At 34.0% G+C, this 19,847-nt stretch overlaps 3 protein-coding genes across 10 annotated transcripts in view; 2 read left to right on the top strand and 1 right to left on the bottom strand.

Annotated features, from left to right (window-relative positions):
• Positions 1–2,029: 2,029 nt before the first annotated feature.
• On the top strand, positions 2,030–6,308 carry Brd8 (bromodomain containing 8). Its single transcript, NM_001161596.1, has 4 exons — positions 2,030–2,282; positions 2,764–4,655; positions 4,741–5,721; positions 5,853–6,308. Exons 1-4 carry the CDS (start codon positions 2,264–2,266, stop codon positions 6,027–6,029), a joined length of 3,069 nt encoding a protein of 1,022 aa, NP_001155068.1. The 5' UTR covers positions 2,030–2,263; the 3' UTR covers positions 6,030–6,308.
• A 245-nt stretch (positions 6,309–6,553) lies between these two features.
• On the bottom strand, positions 6,554–9,691 carry LOC103318045 (V-type proton ATPase subunit S1). Its single transcript, XM_031928359.2, has 3 exons — positions 9,035–9,691; positions 8,572–8,937; positions 6,554–8,480 (listed from the first exon to the last, which is right to left on the bottom strand). Exons 1-3 carry the CDS (start codon positions 9,284–9,286, stop codon positions 7,947–7,949), a joined length of 1,152 nt encoding a protein of 383 aa, XP_031784219.1. The 5' UTR covers positions 9,287–9,691; the 3' UTR covers positions 6,554–7,946.
• A 780-nt stretch (positions 9,692–10,471) lies between these two features.
• Positions 10,472–19,847, top strand: part of LOC100113606 (moesin/ezrin/radixin homolog 1) — a 46,105-nt gene continuing 36,729 nt past the window's right edge. For 3 of the 8 annotated variants that reach the window (XM_032601967.1, XM_031928355.2, XM_032601965.1), the window contains exons 1-3: positions 10,472–13,083; positions 13,525–13,589; positions 14,853–15,032. In XM_032601967.1, coding sequence (XP_032457858.1) covers positions 13,578–13,589; positions 14,853–15,032 — 192 coding nt within the window. In that variant the 5' untranslated portion in view covers positions 10,472–13,083; positions 13,525–13,577. Of the gene's footprint in view, positions 13,084–13,524; positions 13,590–13,879; positions 14,239–14,852; positions 15,033–19,847 lie in introns of those variants that run through there. The other 5 variants (XM_031928358.2, XM_032601964.1, XM_031928356.2 and 2 more) reach the window with 4 other exon arrangements.

Genomic DNA, 19,847 nt, shown 5'->3' with positions numbered 1-19,847 from the left:
GTTCCCAAACCCACCTACCCTGCTTGCAGCGCGTTTAATAATAAAATACGTTGGCACATCGAAGAAAGGCGAGCGACTGCGAGCTACGAATCTTACACCAATTAAAGTTCCCACGGCAAGAAACAAATCTAAAACCAAGTGCTAAAACCCGCCTATCCCTTACTCCACGCGCCAAAATTCTTTATTGTAGTTTTGTTTTAAAAAATATGGCACATCAAGGGAGGCGAGAGAGAGCAAGAATAGAAGGCGCATGGAGTAGATGGGTTTTTAAACTTTGTTTTTAAAATTTTTACTCACAGTCGTTCGGCATCCTCCGATGTGGCTACGAATTTTTTTAAAACTCGATGTACGTGGGGTAGGTAAATTTAAGCATTTCGGTTATAGATTTGCTTGCCTTCCTCTGATGTGCCGACGTATTTCATTATTAAACTCACTGCGATTAGGATAGACGGGTTTTAGCACTTGGTTTTAGATTTGTTTCTTGCCGTGGGAGCTTTAATTGGTGTAAGATTCGTAGCTCGCAGTCGCTCGCCTTTCTTCGATGTGCCAACGTGTTTTATTATTAAACGCGCTGCAAGCAGGGTAGGTGGGTTTGGGAGCTTTGGTTTTATTTTTGTTGCACGCAGTCGCTTGCCTTCCGCCGATGTGCCGACTTAATTTTGTAAAAGAATCCTCTTATTAAAACACGATTAAAACACACATCACGTGGGGTAGCTGGGTTCAAGGACTTCGAATTTAGATTTGTTTTTTGTAGTCGCTCGCCTACCCCCGATTTTCCGACTTTATTTTTATTAAACGCGCTCCACGTAGGGTAGGTGAGTTTAAGCATTTTGGTTTTAGATTTGTAGCTCGCAGCTCGCCTTCCTCCAATGTGCCGACGTATCTATTTATGAAACTCGCTCTGGGCAGGGTAGGTGGGTTTGGGAGCTTTAGTTTTAGATAAAAGTGTAGAAGAGGTTATATTGTCTATTTTCATTAGAAAGTTCATTTTAAGAAATTCCTTTAATATTGTTATAATTCTTATTCCTGTACTTTGTAAATTATATCAATTGATAGTCGATACAATTTTTCCGAACAATCCCGTATCTCGTGCAACGGCGAATGTTTATATGCTATAGTTTCGTACGCCGAATGTTAGTGCGGTCTGAAGTTAGCTACCGGGTGCGTTTCTGCACATCCGGTATCCAACGCTAAATTGGGAGTAAAATTCCACTGCTTATAGGCGATCTCTGGCCTCTACTGTCTGCACTCTGCATATAGCCAATCTCTTGGCCGTACAGAGCCTTATTGTCTAAGCGTCTCGAGCGACATACGACACAGAGACGGTCAAATGATGCTAATGCGCATGCGCTTGATTTTAGATAGATTATTTAATTATTGGTTAATTTGTTATATTTTAGCAATTTTCTCGTCTCTATTTTAAAAGAACAATGTGCAGCGCGGTAAAAACTTTGGCTCAAACGTATATATATATATATATAACTAAATATAAATATAAATATATATATATATATATATATATATATATATATATATATATATATATATATATATAACGTATACGGGTGATTGTGGACAAAGCCTTATATCCTCATCTGTATGTCGCTATCTCGTACGTCTCGTGTGTCGTATACCGCTCGACACGCTTAGACAATAAGGGGTATATACGTAAAAAGGAATGGCGAGGAATAGCAGCTGACAGCCAATCAGAAGTAAGCGGTTAAACGGACTTGTTCCTTATTGAGGTGGTGGGGAGAGAACATGAAGGAATCAGTCCGTTTTAGGGGTATCACACGTAAAAAGGAATAGCGAGGAATAGCAGCTGACATCCAATCAGAAGCAATCTTTATACGGACTCATTCCTTCATGTTCTATCCCCACCACCTCAATAAGGAACAAGTTCGTTTAACGCTTAATTCTGATTGGCTGTCAGTTGCTATTCCTCGCTATTCCTTTTTACGTGTGATACCCCTAAAGATTGCTTACCTTTTTACATGTGATAGCCCTAAGGCCCCTGATGCCACTAACCACAAATAGAATAGTATCTCAGCGCAGGGCAGCGCTGAGTGTCTTATATACATACTTTTATTTTATACTTTGAGAGTTTACTCGAGAAGCTGAAGGCCTCACCAGAGAGGCCCCACCCTCAGCCCTCAAACCAGCCTCAAGAAGCCCTCAAAGTCTCGAATACGCCTCGAACACGGTATTTCGGTGTAGTACTATTAACAATATTGGGCGTATCAGAAATTAAATGAAATAAATAATGACATCGGTTCAGGAAAGTAAGTATCTTGTTTTTGTTATTAAAAAATACATTGTAGTCAACATGTATTATATTTATAATTTGTAAATGTCTAAAAGTTTGTTAATATTTATTTTTATTACATTTCCTTGCTATAAATAAATACGCACTTTTTGTACGTAATACGTATCTTTGGTATGCAATAAAAATACTTAAGCATGTAACAATTTGAGAAAAATAGGTTATATGACTTTATTGTTTGCTATTTTATACTTATGACAATTGGTGTTATTTTAATTTGGAATAACAGATTGCATAGCCATTAGCCATATAACCAATTCTGGTTTATTATTTAATACAATATGCCAAAGTACAAGTTATAACACATAACTAACAGTTATACATACAAAAAGTATTTATTTATTTTGATCACAGTCGCAACTGCTCTATTCTTATTTATTAAGAATATACAAAATTATCATTCAATTACCTTTCTTTTATATTTATATTTGCATTTTTAGGATTAAAGTTAAAAAGAGCACCAACTGATATATGGAATATAAGAGAACAACTATGTCTTGCATCAAGTGTTCTAAAATCAGGAGATCAAAATTGGATGAGTGTTTCTCGTTCTTTAAAACCAATTGCTGATAGAGATTCAACAAGACCACCAGATTGGTTTTCGCAAAAGTCTTGTGCACAGCAGTACGCTTATCTTTTGGAAAATGCTGATATACCAAAAAGAAAAAAAAGAGAAAGTGGCGAAACAACAAGTGAATCTATTGTCAGACGTTTAACTCAAGATCGTATATCTGAGCTATCTAACACTTTGAGCAGTCAACGTGAAGAGTATTTACAATTAAAAAATGAGCTTAGTCTTTTAAAAAATGGAACAATATCAGATGAAAAACTCAAAAAGATATGGCTTACAATTCAGCAAGAAGAAAAGGATCAAGAACAAAAATCAAAAATTCAGGGAGAATGGTTAACTAAACAGCAACACAATAAGGAGCAACAGCTATCGCAAACGCCTAATGTTCAAAATCTCCAAAAGAAAAATAGTAATAATTCAACTCAGATTCAAGAAGTAACAGATGCAAATATTGATGAAGAAGAGAATAAAAGCAAAAGTGGAAGATCATCTCTTTTAACTAGCTTGTTAAAATCACCAAGTCCAACAACTCAAATGCAGATACCAACTCAAGCAGCGGGTTCGCCAACTATTGCAAGTCTTTTATGCTCTAGTCCAAAAGTACCTGGTCCAGTAGTTATACAAAATGTATCACAACAATTACACCAATTAGTCTCAAATGTTATTCCTAATACAGGTCAAGAACGTCCTTCGGCTACTGCACCAACATTATCCATGTTATTAGAACAACCTTCTGCTAATGCACAACGTACTTTGCAACTACAAAACGCAGCTGCTTCAGTAAGCTCTAAAAACTTACAAAATTCTTCGCAAATGGCCAATACAATACAAACAAGATCAAATAGATCAATGCAAGGAAGTGTTACACAAATAACACAGGTACAGCAAGCAATTTCACATTCAGACCTACCAGGTAATGAAATACCTCAGATTATATCTAATCCTATTGATGAAGTCATGCCAAAAGTTATTCAACTGGATAAGGATGAAATAAATGAAATGATTGGGGACATAGAAGAATTAATCAAAGAAGAAATAACAAGTAGTCCTCAGATGCTTGAAGTACCAATGAAAACAACTGAAATTACTGATAATTCAAATCTACCTATGTTATCATCAATAATTAAAGAACGTCCAGAACCAAGAAATGTTGATGAACCAGTTTCTTTATCTAATTCTCCTACAAGCGAAATTTCTATTGGAGAAATAGATTCTAGTACGTCTAATATTGCAGAGATTATAGGTACTTCAATTAGGACTGTAGAAACTAAAGCTGATTTACAAATGCAAGAGCAAGAAGAAAATATAGATATAATATTCCCAGCAGTTGATGCAAATAAGGGTATTATGGAATATAAAGATCTACAAGATTTGAAACCTGATACAAAATTCACACAAGAAATCGTAAATAAGACACAGAATGAAATTGATTCATTTGATTCATTGCAAGAAAAAACAGGTGCTTTGATAGAAAACCAATCACTTATTAAACTAGACGAGGTTTATCAAAATGATATTGATGATAGTATCCTTGATGATAATGTAACAAGTCATGACAAAGCAATAGTGCAAATAGTCAAAAGTGAAAAGCCTATTTTAACAATAGACAACAGCACTGAATTGGACAAAAACATGTTTTCTCAAGTTGAAAATATTTCTATGGGTAAAGAAAATGAACAACAAGAAGAAATGGAAGAATCAATATGTGATTCTACTAAGCACTCAGAAAACAAAGATAAAGCAATAAATTCAAATCTAATGGTAAGAAATGTGGTTTTTGATATATGTTAGTGTCTTTTGTTATTTATTTGTATTTATTTTTTAAATTGGTAATTATAATTTACAGGAAGGCAAATCAATAGAAAAGAATGTAGGTGTTTCAAAAAAGTGTGAACAAGAAATGTGCTCTGAGCACGTACTAGAATCATCAATGTGTGTTTCTAAAATTATCAATGAAATTGTCAAGGATGTGGAAACACTAATAGAATCCACTTCTAAGGAACAGGAAAATGCAAATAAGATGATCACCCAGAGTCCTAATGAATTGATCGTTGAATCCTTGTCAAAAATAGAAGTAAAAAAGCAAGAAATCGACGAGACAATAATAAAAGAAGCGAACACTGTGATCCACATAGAGAAAAGTAATGATAGCATACAAAATAATTCGATATTGCCAAATGTCGAAATAAAGAAAGAAATAATGGATGAAGTAGTGGATAGAACAGATATAAAAGATGTAGAGTATTTTAAAGATGAGGTTGAAATAAAATTTGAACCAAAGAAAGAGGATAATGAAGACAATGAATGCAAGAAAGAAAAAGAAGACACAATAAAAAGAGAAATTAATAATGAAACTTTGAGGAAAGGGAGCTCAGAATTTATCACAAGTGTAGATGAACTCGATGAAGAAGAATCAACTTTGAGTAAATTAAGTGGAGGAAGAGCTATGAAAACCTATTCAAAAAAACAAAATACCACAGTAGATAGTGAATCAGAAATAGAAACGAGTGGAGAAACTGCTGACTATCGAGCTTGGAAAAAATCAATAATGCTTGTCTATAATAGATTGTCTACAAATAGATATGCTTCTATATTTTTGAGGCCAATTACTGAAGATCAAGCACCTGGCTATCATTCTATTATATTCAGGCCCATGGATTTATATACAATTAAAAAAAACATTGATAACGGTACAATTAGATCAACAATGCATTTTCAGAGAGATGTTATGCTCATGTTTCAAAATGCAATTATGTTTAACAAGCACAATACACGTATTCATAAAATGACATTAGAAATGCAAGAAGAATGTCTTCAACATATGCAGGTGAATTCTTTGATTTAAATTTTTTAAAGTACAAAAAAAGTTAGTGGAAACATTTTATTTATCATTATTTGTAGAACTTATAAATATCTGATAAATAAGATTTATTAAATTAAAAATAACATTATGTACAGGTTTTGGTGCAAGCTACAGGAGAAGGATCATTTAGAAGGGAAACAAGAACAGCTGCTAGTATTAGCAATGAAATGGCAGATACAAGTTTGAAAAGAAAATGGACTCATGTTACATCCAGTCCACATGAATTAGAAAGTCCACGTATAAAAAAGCGAAGGAAGTCTGAGAATGATTAATTAGTTATACTAAAGAGTATTTTTTTATAACTTGTAAAAAATTATGTAAGAATATGTTTTGAGTTTGAAAATCAAACTATTCAGTAATATTAACAGATAATAATGCATCAAAATCACATTTTTACAATTTTTTTGATTATAATTTTTTTATCAAAATCATTAAAATGTGTATCGAAAAGTTAAAGTGATAGATGCATGCTTTGTAAATAATGCATTATTTACCTAATTTTGTAGCAATATTAATCATAGGTCCCAATTTTAATAAAATGTGTAAACTTGAGTTTAAACTATATTTTATTTTTATGAAAGTACTTAATTTGATTAGATGTATGTGAGTAATATAATATGTTGTATTGCGTTTTTTTTCAAATCGTTTTATATTATTTAATTCTTAATAAACAAAAGTTATAAATTATACAATCAATTTCAACTTTGTACAGAAAAAATCAAAGCATAATTTATATATCGCTTATAACCGAAAGTTTGATTTTAAGAAAGTATAAGGGATAAAAATGCAAATGAAACATTGTGAAATTTACACTTTATATTAACATCAGTACAGTAGCTCATAAATCGAAAAATACATGGTTATTTCTCAAATAAAACATTCAATTTTCAGATTACACTATAAATTATTAAAATGTGATCACTGTGTGTATGTGTGTGTGTGTGTGTGTAAGTAAGTATTTGTAATTAAGTAAATACACCATATTTTAGATTGATCCATGACTAGAAACAAAACTTGGTCATTCCTAGTCTATATTTTTAATTATCTAGATCATTTTCATATATGGGGAATAAAAGTTTCAAGTTTAGTACTTTTGTGTATGTCTGGCATAAACATAAAGGAGTTATAGAAAATTAAGAATAATACTTTGTAATAAAGTTTACTGAATTATACATTTTAAATAAAATTGTACATTGTGTAAATTTTTCTATAAATTAATAACTAATATGACTTTAGTTTTTCTCCAAATTAATACTACTATTAAGGGCCCTTAAGCATGTCGCTGCAAATATATAGTGAAGGAGGAAATTGTACTTCTCTTTACGATGTACTTTTGAAAAAACTACTGCGCTTATGGGCCTTGAAAAAAGTAAATGATATTGTTTGATATGTGCTTTGTGCGCGGAAGCGAGCTGAAATGTCTCCATGAGCTAGAAAATGTATACAAGTCATTTATAATTACTTTTCCAGGAGCTGTCAAACGCAAAAATTTGCTACTATGGCAACGAGTTGACATGTTGTACATATTAAGATCCGATAGCTATGATAACGCATTTATTAATTATTCTTTGTTTATGTTTTACCTTACAGATGCATTCTAACTTGCTTTCGCGCATAAAGCACATATGAAACAATTTCATATATTTTTTTGAAGGTTCTAGGTGTTGTAGTTGTTTTAAAAATACATCGCAAAGGGACGGACGTTTTTGGAGAAAGGGGGGCCTTAAAAAACATTGATTGTACACATGTTTGGATGTATAAGAACATTTATGTTACAACAGCAGTTGCTTAACAGGTTAAACTATTCGAGGATTTTCATATTCTATTTTATGCTTTGAAATATAAAATTATTTACTTGAATTTTTCAATTTTAGATTTAACACTTTATCGATTAAAATGCATTTAATCACTCGTTTTTATTAACATTTACATCAAAAGTAAAAATAATTTACCAAATATCATTATTTCTAGTGGGTATTTTGTTTCAACTCAAACTAGTTGTATTTGTAACATTATTTAATAACCTGCCATTGCTATTATTGATGCAATAACAAAAAGTTAGCATAATCTTATAAGACATATGTTAAAATAAAAAATGAAATTTTTGACTTGAATTCTTGTATCAGACAACATATAAAGTTGATTTTCAAAATTGATAGTAACATTTATTTACACATTTATTCACATTCTTACTCTTGAGCTGAAATTGTAATGGTTTTACCTTTAGGATCATCAAAACGATCCATTGTGCGTATATCCATGATCATTGTTAAACCCCAAATCATAATCAGAGCTAAAATAGCAGTAACGAAAATTCCAGTCCATATGGGAATACTCATGAAGCCAATGCAATCATACGCATCTCCAAATACTGTTGCATTCGTTTGTACTTGTATGTTAGATATAATTATAGAAATAGCTTCTGATTCCGATTTATAAGTGAAAATGGAGTCCAATCCGCAGTGATAAGAAAACTTGTTTGGAAAATAAATGTCTTGTTTACTTTTAAGAAGAAATTCACGTTCTTTTCCATCAATCCTGAAACCTATATGCTTGAGAATTGTATATCCCTTGATTAATCTGAAATAAGCGGTCAAGGTGATTTTATCAATTTCTGCTTTATCGCCAACAACACTAAAATTCATGGATAGATCTTGATGGGTCTTGTTAACAACTGGATTCACAAATGTTGGGGCTGACAGTTGATATATTGTTGAATTCAACTGGAAAAATAAAAACTTGCTATCAATCCAAGAAAAAATCCACAATCAATTTTAATCGCTATAAATGAATATCAAACTAATACTTGCATACCTGCACTCTAGGATATCCATTAGAGTAGAATAGGACTCCTTTATCTTGTATACGTAAACCTAATGATTCAGTGGTCGATAATTTGTTTCCAGCAGCCCTCCGTACTCTTTCCAACGAAGAGTATGCACAAGATTTTCCAGTTAGAGCAACTATTAAATTAGGACTAGATTCCTGTATCATGCTATATATTTCAGGAATAGCATTGAGATCATTAGTTTGCACCACAGCCAGTTGAGCTTCACTGAGTGAGTCTATATTGTCTTCTTGAGTAACATTGTAAGATAATAAATTTTCAAATACATGCAGTGCTGATTCAACTGATGTGAGACAAGTGAGTGTGCCGACATCATTTAGTTGTTGTAAACTCTAGACAGTAGAGAACAATTATATTGTAATCAAGTTAAATTTATCAATTCTAGAAAATAATGATTTTATCTGTATAGTTGGCTCAAGTTTGTCTCACCTCTTTATGATGCTTAATATCTTCGATACAGAAATTGTCTTTGACAAAGACGAGCATAGGTGGCTGGTTCTTGCCTAATCTATCAGAAAGAAGAGCTTCAAATTCAGACCTTGACGTCTTGTGCAAAGGATTGATAAGGCTGGGGCTGGAGGATTGACCACTCCAGAGCAAAACCGGAACGGCGTTAACTGCCCAGATCGCGCTGTACAGCTGTGCAAGCAGGATGTAAACTAAAAGTGAACGAATTCCCATTTTGTCTACTAATCGAATTCGGAATCCGACGGCTATTATTGAAAACCGAGAAAAGACTCAAATTCGGTCTGTGTGGGAATTCAGACAAACTGCCCGAAGCTGAACTAAACTGGGGACCTTAAGCAGCCTTAGGGAGGTACCTGATCTCTTGACTGTCATATGACGTGCTCACGTGATTTTCCGTATATTCAATATGTCTCTATCTGTCGCCGGCTCTATCGGTGGTGTCGGAATCTACATAACCAAACCCCCCCTGCCCCAGCCTATAAAAGTATATTTTTTGTAATAATAAAAATACTGACCGATGTATTTTAATTAGCTCTATCCAAAAACATCGCCAGATTAAACTGCTCCACCTTATATTTCTAATGAATGAAATAAATCAATAAAGATTTGGGAAAAAAAATAAATTATCTTAATTTTGATACAGCCATATCTTTTTAAATAAACAATATTTCAAACTGCTCCAAACTGCTCTACATCCATATAATACTGCTCCATAGTAATTTTTATCGGCTCCGCTATAGTTAACTGCAAAATAAGTAAAATTCATTTTGTCAGAAATGAGCTGACTGAAGCTCGTAGCGCGCAGGCGCGGATCTCATTCATTGCCGTATTGCCGGGATAAAGTTTAAATTAAGGTAAAGAATACATGTGTTACAAACTAAGTTTCTAACGAAATAAATTTTTTTATTATTATTTATTGCCAATGGTGTTTAATGAAAACGTATTTTATTTTAGATTCTGCCTTAGGTGCCACTGTATTAACTATAAGAAGTATTATAAAACTACCATCGCTATTTCTTAGATTATCACAGATTTTTTGACTAAAAATCTCCTTCTTATCAGCTCATTTCTGTCATTTTGTCAGCTCATTTCTGACAAAATGAATTTTACTTATTTTGCAGTTAACTATAGCGGAGCCGATAAAAATTACTATGGAGCAGTATTATATGGATGTAGAGCAGTTTGGAGCAGTTTGGAGCAGTTTGAAATATTGTTTATTTAAAAAGATATGGCTGTATCAAAATTAAGATAATTAATTTTTTTTCCCAAATCTTTATTGATTTTTCATTAGAAATATAAGGTGGAGCAGTTTAATCTGGCGATGTTTTTGGATAGAGCTAATTAAAATACATCGGTCAGTATTTTTATTATTACAAAACATATACTTTTATAGGCTGGGGTAGGGGGGGTCATAAACAACGAGTTTTCTCAAATCCCTCCTAAAAAAAGTGATGGCCTATGTTTTGAAGCATTTGATGTTGTGAAGCATTTAATACGTGATTCTGATTGGTTGCCATATGGTTTATTGGTTATGAAGCGATATCTGTGTTAAATGGCGCCAAAATTTAAAATGTAATTTCAATTATAACAATAAAATCATTATTTTTAAATCATTTTGAATCAGAAATTTGAATTTAGCATTTTCAGCGGCTTTACTTTTCCCGTATCACTTTTTTAAGAAAGGATTGTAAAATTTTAAGTAAAGTTTTAGAGGTCAAGTAACGAACTGGGCAACAAAACTTTGCGCGCGTAGCGCGCTGGTCTTTGTTAGTACGATATGAAATCTCTCTCTCTCTCTCTCTCTCTCTCTCTCTCTCTCTCTCTCTCTCTCTCTCTCTCTCTCTCTCTCTCTCTCTCTCTCTCTCTCTCTCTCTCTCTCTCTCTCTCTCCACACACACACATATATTCATATTCTACTTAGTCATTTTCTGCCATTGTGTTGCAAAATGCAATTTTTTTCGTTAATTATGTTGATTTGGCCAAAGAAAATGACGACTATGCGAATAAATAACAGAAAAACCGCGGTATAATAAACCGGGCTCTTTACGCCCGGTTTAAAAAATAAATTTACGGCCTTTTATAATGACACTATATATGAGACTATGTTATGAACATATTAATAACAATTGCAAAAGAAGGAACAATAATAAAAAGATGATTGGTTTTTATAGTTCGATTATTTTGCATTGTATATGTTCACAACTTCACATTATTTTACATTTTTTATGATTCTTATTCATTTTGTTAGATTTTTATTCGAAAAAAACATTGTGTCACAATTATAGGTACGTATGTCACAAAGTAATAAACTACTGCAATAAAAAAATAAAAAATTTGCTTAGGGAATTCCTGCATTTTTTGCGCATACCTGATATTTTGTCAATAAATTTGCTTGTTTAATGTTGATACAGTGTTATAGTTGCTTACCTTTGCTTAATGCTAAATAGTGTGTAGTTGCATCTTTTTACATTATATGTATATTATTTTGTTTTTTTATAGATTTTATCACCATGAATGGTATGTATATTGGGCTCATATAGTTATATGATTGTTATAACTACTATAGATATATTCATAAAATAAATTCTTATGGTTTTTAGATACCAAACATGCAAGTTATTTGTTTTTTTAATAAGCATATGGAGCTACGATGTCACAAAATACAAATAGAATAAAATAGTTTTATAAGAGTTTGTAAATCAAGTGTGTAATATTTCAAATAGCATATAAGTTCTTCGACAATTTCAAATCTTGAATGGTCTAAGATAACTTTTATCATCTGAATAAGAGTGTCAAAATATACAATGTATGACTCGAAAACATAGTCGTGATTCTAGTTCTAGTAAAATATTAAGTAAAGCTATTGTTATATTACTTTAATATATATAACTTTAACATTTATTAATACTGCCATCGGTCGCGAAAATAGACTCTACTTTTTATTTAAATTTTTACTTAATATGTTAACTAATTATGCACTTAATCCTTTTATCTATAAGAAATAAACAAACTATATTAAAGCTGACATTTACTTGCACGTATATGTAATTGATAACAGCGTTTATCATTTAAAGTTTTTATAGGATTAAGAATATTCGAGACCTGTAGTTATATTGTTTATGAATTAATTATTGAATATTTTTTTCTCAAGCAGAAACGAAACAGCTCTAACATAAACGAAATTGTACCGCTTTATATAAAATGTTTAACCTCAAACATTAAGATAACGTTTACAATTATATTATACAGGGCTGCTTATTTTTAAATTAATTACTATTTGAACTTTTTAAACTGGTTAATTGAGTCAGACACATTTGACTCGGCACTTGACCATTTTGACTGGCTTTTACGGACACGATCGAGCACGATAGCCGCACTACGCACGGGTCACACGATACTGCAGAAACTGAACCGATCACAGATACGTACGGTACAGTACAAGTGTAGACTAGACTGTATAGTGTTGAAGTGTAGTACATCCGTGTGTTACATACATACAAGATTAATGTACACATACATTCGGGAAGAAGAAAATAAAGCTAGATTCATATAGGAATTATTTAAATTCAATGATTAAAGTGTGAAAATAGAACAAGTAGTTCTGGCTGACAAAAGTGTAATAGGGAAATTTGAAATTTCTAAAAAAAATGCTGTAGATCAAGTACTTTTACATTTTAAAAGTGAACTGTGAAAACATATGCTGGGTGTCAGCACTTGAGCAGCGTACATGTTAAGAGTTGTGGGTGTTTGTCTATTGGGCCACCTGTACGGTTGTAGACCGTGGTATAGTGGTTGGACCGGCGCCATGTTGCTCGAATGAGGTGTCAGTATTTGTTCAACGTGACGGGAGTTTGGGTGTGGATCGTCGATTGCGCGCAAGATTCTCAGAGTCGAGTTCGCTGCATGTATAATATTGCTGTGTTGCGAACCATCATTCGTCACTCAGTATTCCAAGATAAATAAGCTAGGACTACGTGCAGGAATCAAGCAGCTAATTACGATCGAATATCGTGAGTTACTACTGTTATTCGTATTATTTTCTGTGGTTACATTTAAAATTCGGTTCAGCCTTTTCTTTTTTGACTTCCTAAGCTTACAGTTTGGCCTCAATTTTTCATCAGTTTTTACCGTCTACATCTAATTCGTGACACCCGATTTTGAACCATTTTTTACACCGCCAGCAATTATTAAACTTAGCAATCATTTTGTCTTTTTCTTGTGCTTTTAGTTATGGGTTGCATGAATTAATCCCGCAATGAGATATAGGTTACGTTTCTTCCTGCATCAGTTTAGCTTTCTCAATTTTATCTACGTGTAGCTGTCGACATAAGTATCTCTTTCCCTCTCTCTTTCTGTCATTACGGTTTATAGCATACGGCCTCTTGATACCTGTATGGACGATCTTTCGTCTTTTTCCCTTTCTCGAAAATCAGCAAGTGTTTTTTTTTCAGATTTATTTTTTATAGCTTGAGTTCACTTGACAGCATAACAGACGAGCGTCAAGATGCCGAAATTGGTAAGTGTAATTTCGAACAAACGAATTTTCGTTAACACACACACACATACACACACATACATACATATACACACACACACAAACCCGTATGTATAATGTAACGAGTGCATTGTTAACGGAATAGGTAAATTAGACATTAGCTGTAAAAAATTTTATTTCATTCTGCGGCTTTGAGAGTGAGTATATTATATAGAATCGAGACGAGTACTAGTGCATTGGATTTGTCGGTTATGTCGGCACGGGACCTACAGGCTACACGCATAGATACCTATACACGTATACATAGAGCCAGTAGAGTCGCGACTCGCGAGTTCGCGGCAATAGTTCGCAGCAGCGGCAGCACCGGAGGTTGAGCCAATCACATGGTCTCTCGAGGCCAAAAGCGTTAGTGGAAGGGCGGTCCCAAAATGTACTAGGCTCACAGAAGCTTGAGGGACGCTGCCAACACCGCCACCGATGCTTCGCGCTTGCCCCATAGCTCTTCGGTACCATTGTTCGCATCTTGCACGAAATCGGCATAATTTTTAAGCATTTGTTTTCTACGAATCGAGCTTGAAAAGGGGCGTCATTTACTTTTTGCAAGCAAACGCATTAACACTGCTCTCATAAACTACTCTTACTCAGCAACATGGTCGCTAGTTCCAAGATGGTAAGCAACCTGTTTCCTCTCATTCTTGATGTTTTTTTTGTGTAATTTTTTTTGACGTTAGCTTGCTTCATAGTAAATTGATATAAAAATTATTAGAAGTCATGCCCAAGTTAGTATATTGAACACAAACAATTCTCCTAAAAAAATCTGTCGGTGTTGTCAGTGCTCGAATTCCCGAATATACGAGTGCGTGTGAGTGAATGCGCACTAATATCCTTTTCTTTAGGGCTATCACACGTAAAAAGGTACACCGAGGAACAGCAGCTGACAGCCAATCAGAAGCAATCTTTAAACGGACTCATTCCTTCATGTTCTTTCCCCACTACCTCAATAAGGAACAAGTCCGTTTAACGCTTACTTCTGATTGGCTGTCAGCTGCTATTCCTCGCTATTCCTTTTTACGTGTGATACCCCTTACTGCACGCATTCACACGCGGGCGTCTGGTTATATGAGAGAGAGAGGGTGGGGGGCGAGAGGGGGAGGGAGAGAGAGATAGAGAGAGAGAGAGAGAGAGAGAGAGAGAGAGAGAGAGAGAGAGAGAGAGAGAGCTTTTGCATATGGGTACATTCGTGTTTATATTGGCATTTTATATCTGTTCCATGGGAAAATAAAGATGAACGTGCGGGTGACGACGATGGACGCCGAGTTGGAATTTGCTATCCAGCAAATTACCACCGGCAAACAGCTATTCGACCAGGTCGTCAAAACTATTGGATTAAGGGAGGTCTGGTTTTTTGGTCTTCAATACACTGATATCAAAGGGGATCAAACCTGGATCAAGCTCTACAAAAAGGTAAAGATTCTCAGTCTTATAAATAGCATAGAGAATTTTGTTGATTGAAATTTTATTCAAACAAGTTGAAACTTACAAATGTCTAGGATGTTTGAAAAAATCGTAGTTTAGGTTAAAAGGCAAGCTAATGTCTTTAAATACTTGTCTGTATTGCTTTTAACATTAAATGTTTATAATAACAAGAGTAATGATGCATTACAGCGCAGAATAATAGCTAGTTTTTTGTTTGACAATAGATCATTAGTCACTAATGCGCTTAACGCTGATTTCTTTCTTATTTTTTGTCTCGCGAACATCTTTTTTCATCGGCATTATTTTTGTGGCTATATTCATTAATAGACAATACCGTTCAATTCAAAACTATAACAGTAAAATCACTATCTATTTTATATTTGTTTTTTTTTTTTTAATAGATTTTTGCATAAATCGTAGTCATTTAATATAGATTCGATATTTAATGACTTATTTTGTTTTTTATTAAAAAAAATGTTTTTGTAATAACTTGTGTAAAACTGTCATATTTTTTCTGTTTACTGTCAATTCGTAGTTTCTATAATAGTATATATGGAGAGAGGATTTTCCCATAAAAATTACACACCCCCACCCTATAAAAATTGCTCCTACGATACACACGACGTTTTGATAAAAATTACCTGGCGATCATTTTTCCTGGAGTGTGGTATAGATTTACCGGGATTCTTCCCGTGTAATGAATTAAAAAATAAAGAATTATGTGTGCCATTGAATTTTTTAAACAAATAAGTTTCTGAGATTCATAAAATACGTAGCAAATTGTTATATTATATTTACATAAACGGAATGCAAATGTCACATTTGTACCAGATAAAAAATTCTGGTATTTGCATAATATAGACTGTCTGCATGTATATATATGGATAATCGAGTTTTAAATGTTTTTCTTCGAATCAAAAAGCATTTTTTTCTAAATGCTCTCCTAAAGAAGTTATGGGCTTTGTTGTGAAGCATTTAATTGATAATCGGTCGCCTGGTACAAGAATTTAGGAATGCGAATTAGAAATGCGAATAGTATTACATAACCTTGAAACGTCTGGTTTCCTCCCGCGTTCCGCGTCCGGGAATATAAGGTCGGTTCGTTTCGTCTTTAGAATTTATAGTTCGATTTCAAGCGCGCCATTATGATTTGTTAAATGAGGACGATTTTACAATTATTAACAACACTTTCTCTCTGCGTTTTCTTCGGGCTTGCGACCGACAATAGGCCGCGTTAAAAGTGTGTACGGGACAAGGTAGATCATTCCGGGTGGAAGCTTAGATGTAGACTCAGATCCAAGCAGCTTCATCCTCGGCTGCACACCAAGTAGTTTTTGGGAGGGAGAGAGAGAGAGAGAGAGAGAGAGGGGGGGGGGGGTAAGGACCCAGATGTGCTGCAGGAAGAGGGCTCGGGTGCTGAGGTCCTAAGGATTAGTGCGCTTGGGAAAATCCCTGCTCACGTTTTATGACGGGTGGCAAAAAGGATCGTAAAGGGAGTAAAAGTGCGTCTCTCGGATGGAGGACGGTATATTTACGTAACAACCTACAAACGCTTTAAACTGTCAGTGCTCAGCAGGCGGCAAAATTTTAATTTTATTTATGACATGATAAGGAGAACGCAAAGCGCACTTGAATTTCCAAGTATTGATAAATTTTCTATAAGAAGTAATCAGACTAAAAATGATTTGAATGCAACGATTTTCTTATGTTTCAATACACACGCACATACGTGTGCGCGCGCACACACATTTAACTAAAACTTGAAACTTAATGATTTAATTGTTATAGGGGACAAAAAATTAAAATAAAACATTGTTAGATGCATACATCTTTAAATTAAAATCAATGAAATAATTTTTGTTGCTATCTAGTTACAATACAAATTGAAATCACATGTATTAATCAGGTTCAATCAGTGATAATACTTATCTTTTGTGACTTGTGGCGGCTAGGATTAAGCTATATTTCAAAGTGAAAGTGGGTGTCAAATATGGACGAATTTATTCGTACACATAATAGATTGTTACTTTGCCATATTTGTTCTCCACGATTAGCTTTGTTTATATGGTCTGAATACTACTTGCTTCAATATAAACAAAATTGTAGCAGCAATTTTATTATACACATAGCTATTAGCCAACAAAACTCTATAATGATAATAACAGAAAATCAACTCTACAAAAAAGTTGTGCTAAAATGGCAAATAAGTTTATACAAACAAGAAAAGCAGATAATGAATATCGTAGACTATTAAATAAAAATGTATGCGATTCGACATTGTACCGAGTGAGCGTTGCGATAAAATTAGCATATGTATCTTTCTTAAAATAAATAAAAATACTATACATGTAATTATGGGGCAAATCTGTACTTTATTATAAAATAGTAAAAACTTCAATGACAAATGGCATTGAGTGTTTTCTTGAAATGGCCTTTAAATTACAACACGTAGCGACCGAAGATGCAATCTCGTGTTCTCACACTCTAAACGCTGAAATCGAAAATTTGACGCTGTAAAGTCAAAAATGATTGATTTTTACTTTTGAGGAGTAGAAAGTGTGAATTTTTAACTTTATAGCAGTAGGAAATGCCGTTTCTAAATTTGAAAAGTAATGAAATGAAATATGAATTTTTTTTTTTTTTTTACATGGTATTTGGAACTCGAAAGTTCATCGCCTCATCTACGCAAGCCTTCCACGCTGCCCTATCTTGTGTCAACCCCACCCAAGATGCACCTCTCCGATCGACACCCACCCGTCCTATTTCTACTAGATCCGCTTTTACGTTGTCCTCCCATCTACGTCTAGGTCTACCAAGAGGTCGCGTTACCATCGGCCTGCCCTTCATGACACGCGCTGCCGTACGGTCATCTCCCATTCTCGCTACGTGCCCTGCCCATCCCAATCGGCGCGATTTTATTATTCTGTTAATATTTGGTGACGCGTACATATTGTGTAACTCATGAAATATGAAATTTAGACTTGAAAAGTATATAGTGCGAATTTTATACATTACTGTTCACAACTGCATTATTAATACATCTACTTAAAATTTAATCTAAGTATTAGTATATTGTGCAACTAGGGGGGGGGGGGGGGCTATTTCTAACGAGGATGAGATTTGGGCACGAGTTGGAGTCGAGGGCGCCGTAGCTGCCGGGACGAAGACGAGTGCTCAAATCTCACCCGAGGTAAAAATTGCCCTCCCTCCCTTGTTACACACTGTACTTTTTTGACAAGTGCCTGTAAAGGCCAGTTTTCATGCATATAGAGTGAATGGTAAGTTGCGCATTTTGAATCGTAAGCCACTCTCTTTCAAAAATTTTCAAAAATTTGATTCATTTTGAGTGTTTGTGAGTAGCGGGAGGGAATAGCCATTTCCTCCCGCACGCTCGAAATTAACAGCTTGCCATTCTCTTTAGATGCATGGAAACGGGTCTTTTTCATGCACATGTTAAGAAAAGATACTTTATTAAATGAAAATACGATAAAGATTGAGAGTGAAAAGATTGAATTTTATTTTACTAGAACACAGAAATGAAATGTTGGCTAGTCGATCCCTTGTTCCACACTGATTTTTCTTTCGTGCTTTTTTTCTTAGCGCGCTACATTACATCTTAAAACCTAAGGAAGGGATAACGTAAACATAAAAGTACTTAGAAGTTTGACGTCACACATATGCTGCATAGAATTCACACATACATCGGCTATTTCTTATAGCGCGTACATATTGGGAGTTTAACATAGCAATGCGACAACAGCGGTCACTGAGTGTAAGTATAGCAATGGCCGCTCGCAGTGCAATATGTCGCAGATAAAGCGGACACATTTCTTTTTTGGCAATTTTGGGAAAACTGGCGTTGGAGAAAATAACATTTTTTGGGAATAATAAAGGTTAAATCATGCCCTACAAAGTTACCGTACCCTTTTTTCCCCGAGTCGTAAGGTTTTTTTACGGCAATAGGTACAATTCAACGATACATAAAAAAAGTTAGGTAAGGTGCTCTAAGCCCTTCCATTCGATAGGCCGTGGCAAATAATGCTTAAAACCGCGATTATACGATTACCTTTATTCTCTCGGCGACATATTATTATAATAAGTTGAAACTTTGCACAATGATGAATAATTATATTGCGGAGGGCAAGTAACTCTTGGTTTTTTGTAATTTTGCTTTATTTAAATGTTAGAAGTAAATTAATTATTTTTTCGTCTGCTATTCTGTGGCGCAAAATTTGAATTTTTAATTGACTATGAGACCCCCTTAAATGAAATAGATTCGAATTCGGCCATCTATTTTTTATCATCTCACTTTCCATTTCATAAAGTGACTTCCAGTCGGCAGGTGTAGTAGGTGTAATAACACAAGGTATATGGGGAATTCTGCGGGAAAAATACACTTTCTTGATTTCAAAAACTTCAAACCACTTATTTTCTAATTGTATATGTTTAAGACAATGCAAAACCACGTACCAACACTAAAAAAAGTGCCCTGTGATACTGCTTTTACATACACTCGAATTCGTCGAAAACTAGTCAGTTTTTAACGGCACGTACCTGAGGTCACAAACAGAAAATATAAATCGATATGATGTAAGAATGGGGGAAAAGCCTTAATTTAAGAAAAAATGCGTTAAAAATACTTTATTTGTTGAAAATTTACATACAATTAAAATTTGAAACAATTTTCGTTATTATATTGTTTATTTTTGTTTTAATCTTTGATTGCCTTACAATAAACTGTATGTGTAGGAGCTCTGCAACGGTTAGAATATTACACTGAGAACTATATATTAAAATTTACTA

Source organism: Nasonia vitripennis (genome assembly GCF_009193385.2).
Source record: "Nasonia vitripennis strain AsymCx chromosome 4 unlocalized genomic scaffold, Nvit_psr_1.1 chr4_random0006, whole genome shotgun sequence".
Classification (NCBI taxonomy): Eukaryota; Metazoa; Arthropoda; class Insecta; order Hymenoptera; family Pteromalidae; genus Nasonia; species Nasonia vitripennis.
Note: the sequence above shows the minus strand (reverse complement) of the source record. Positions and strands in the feature narration are given on the sequence as shown.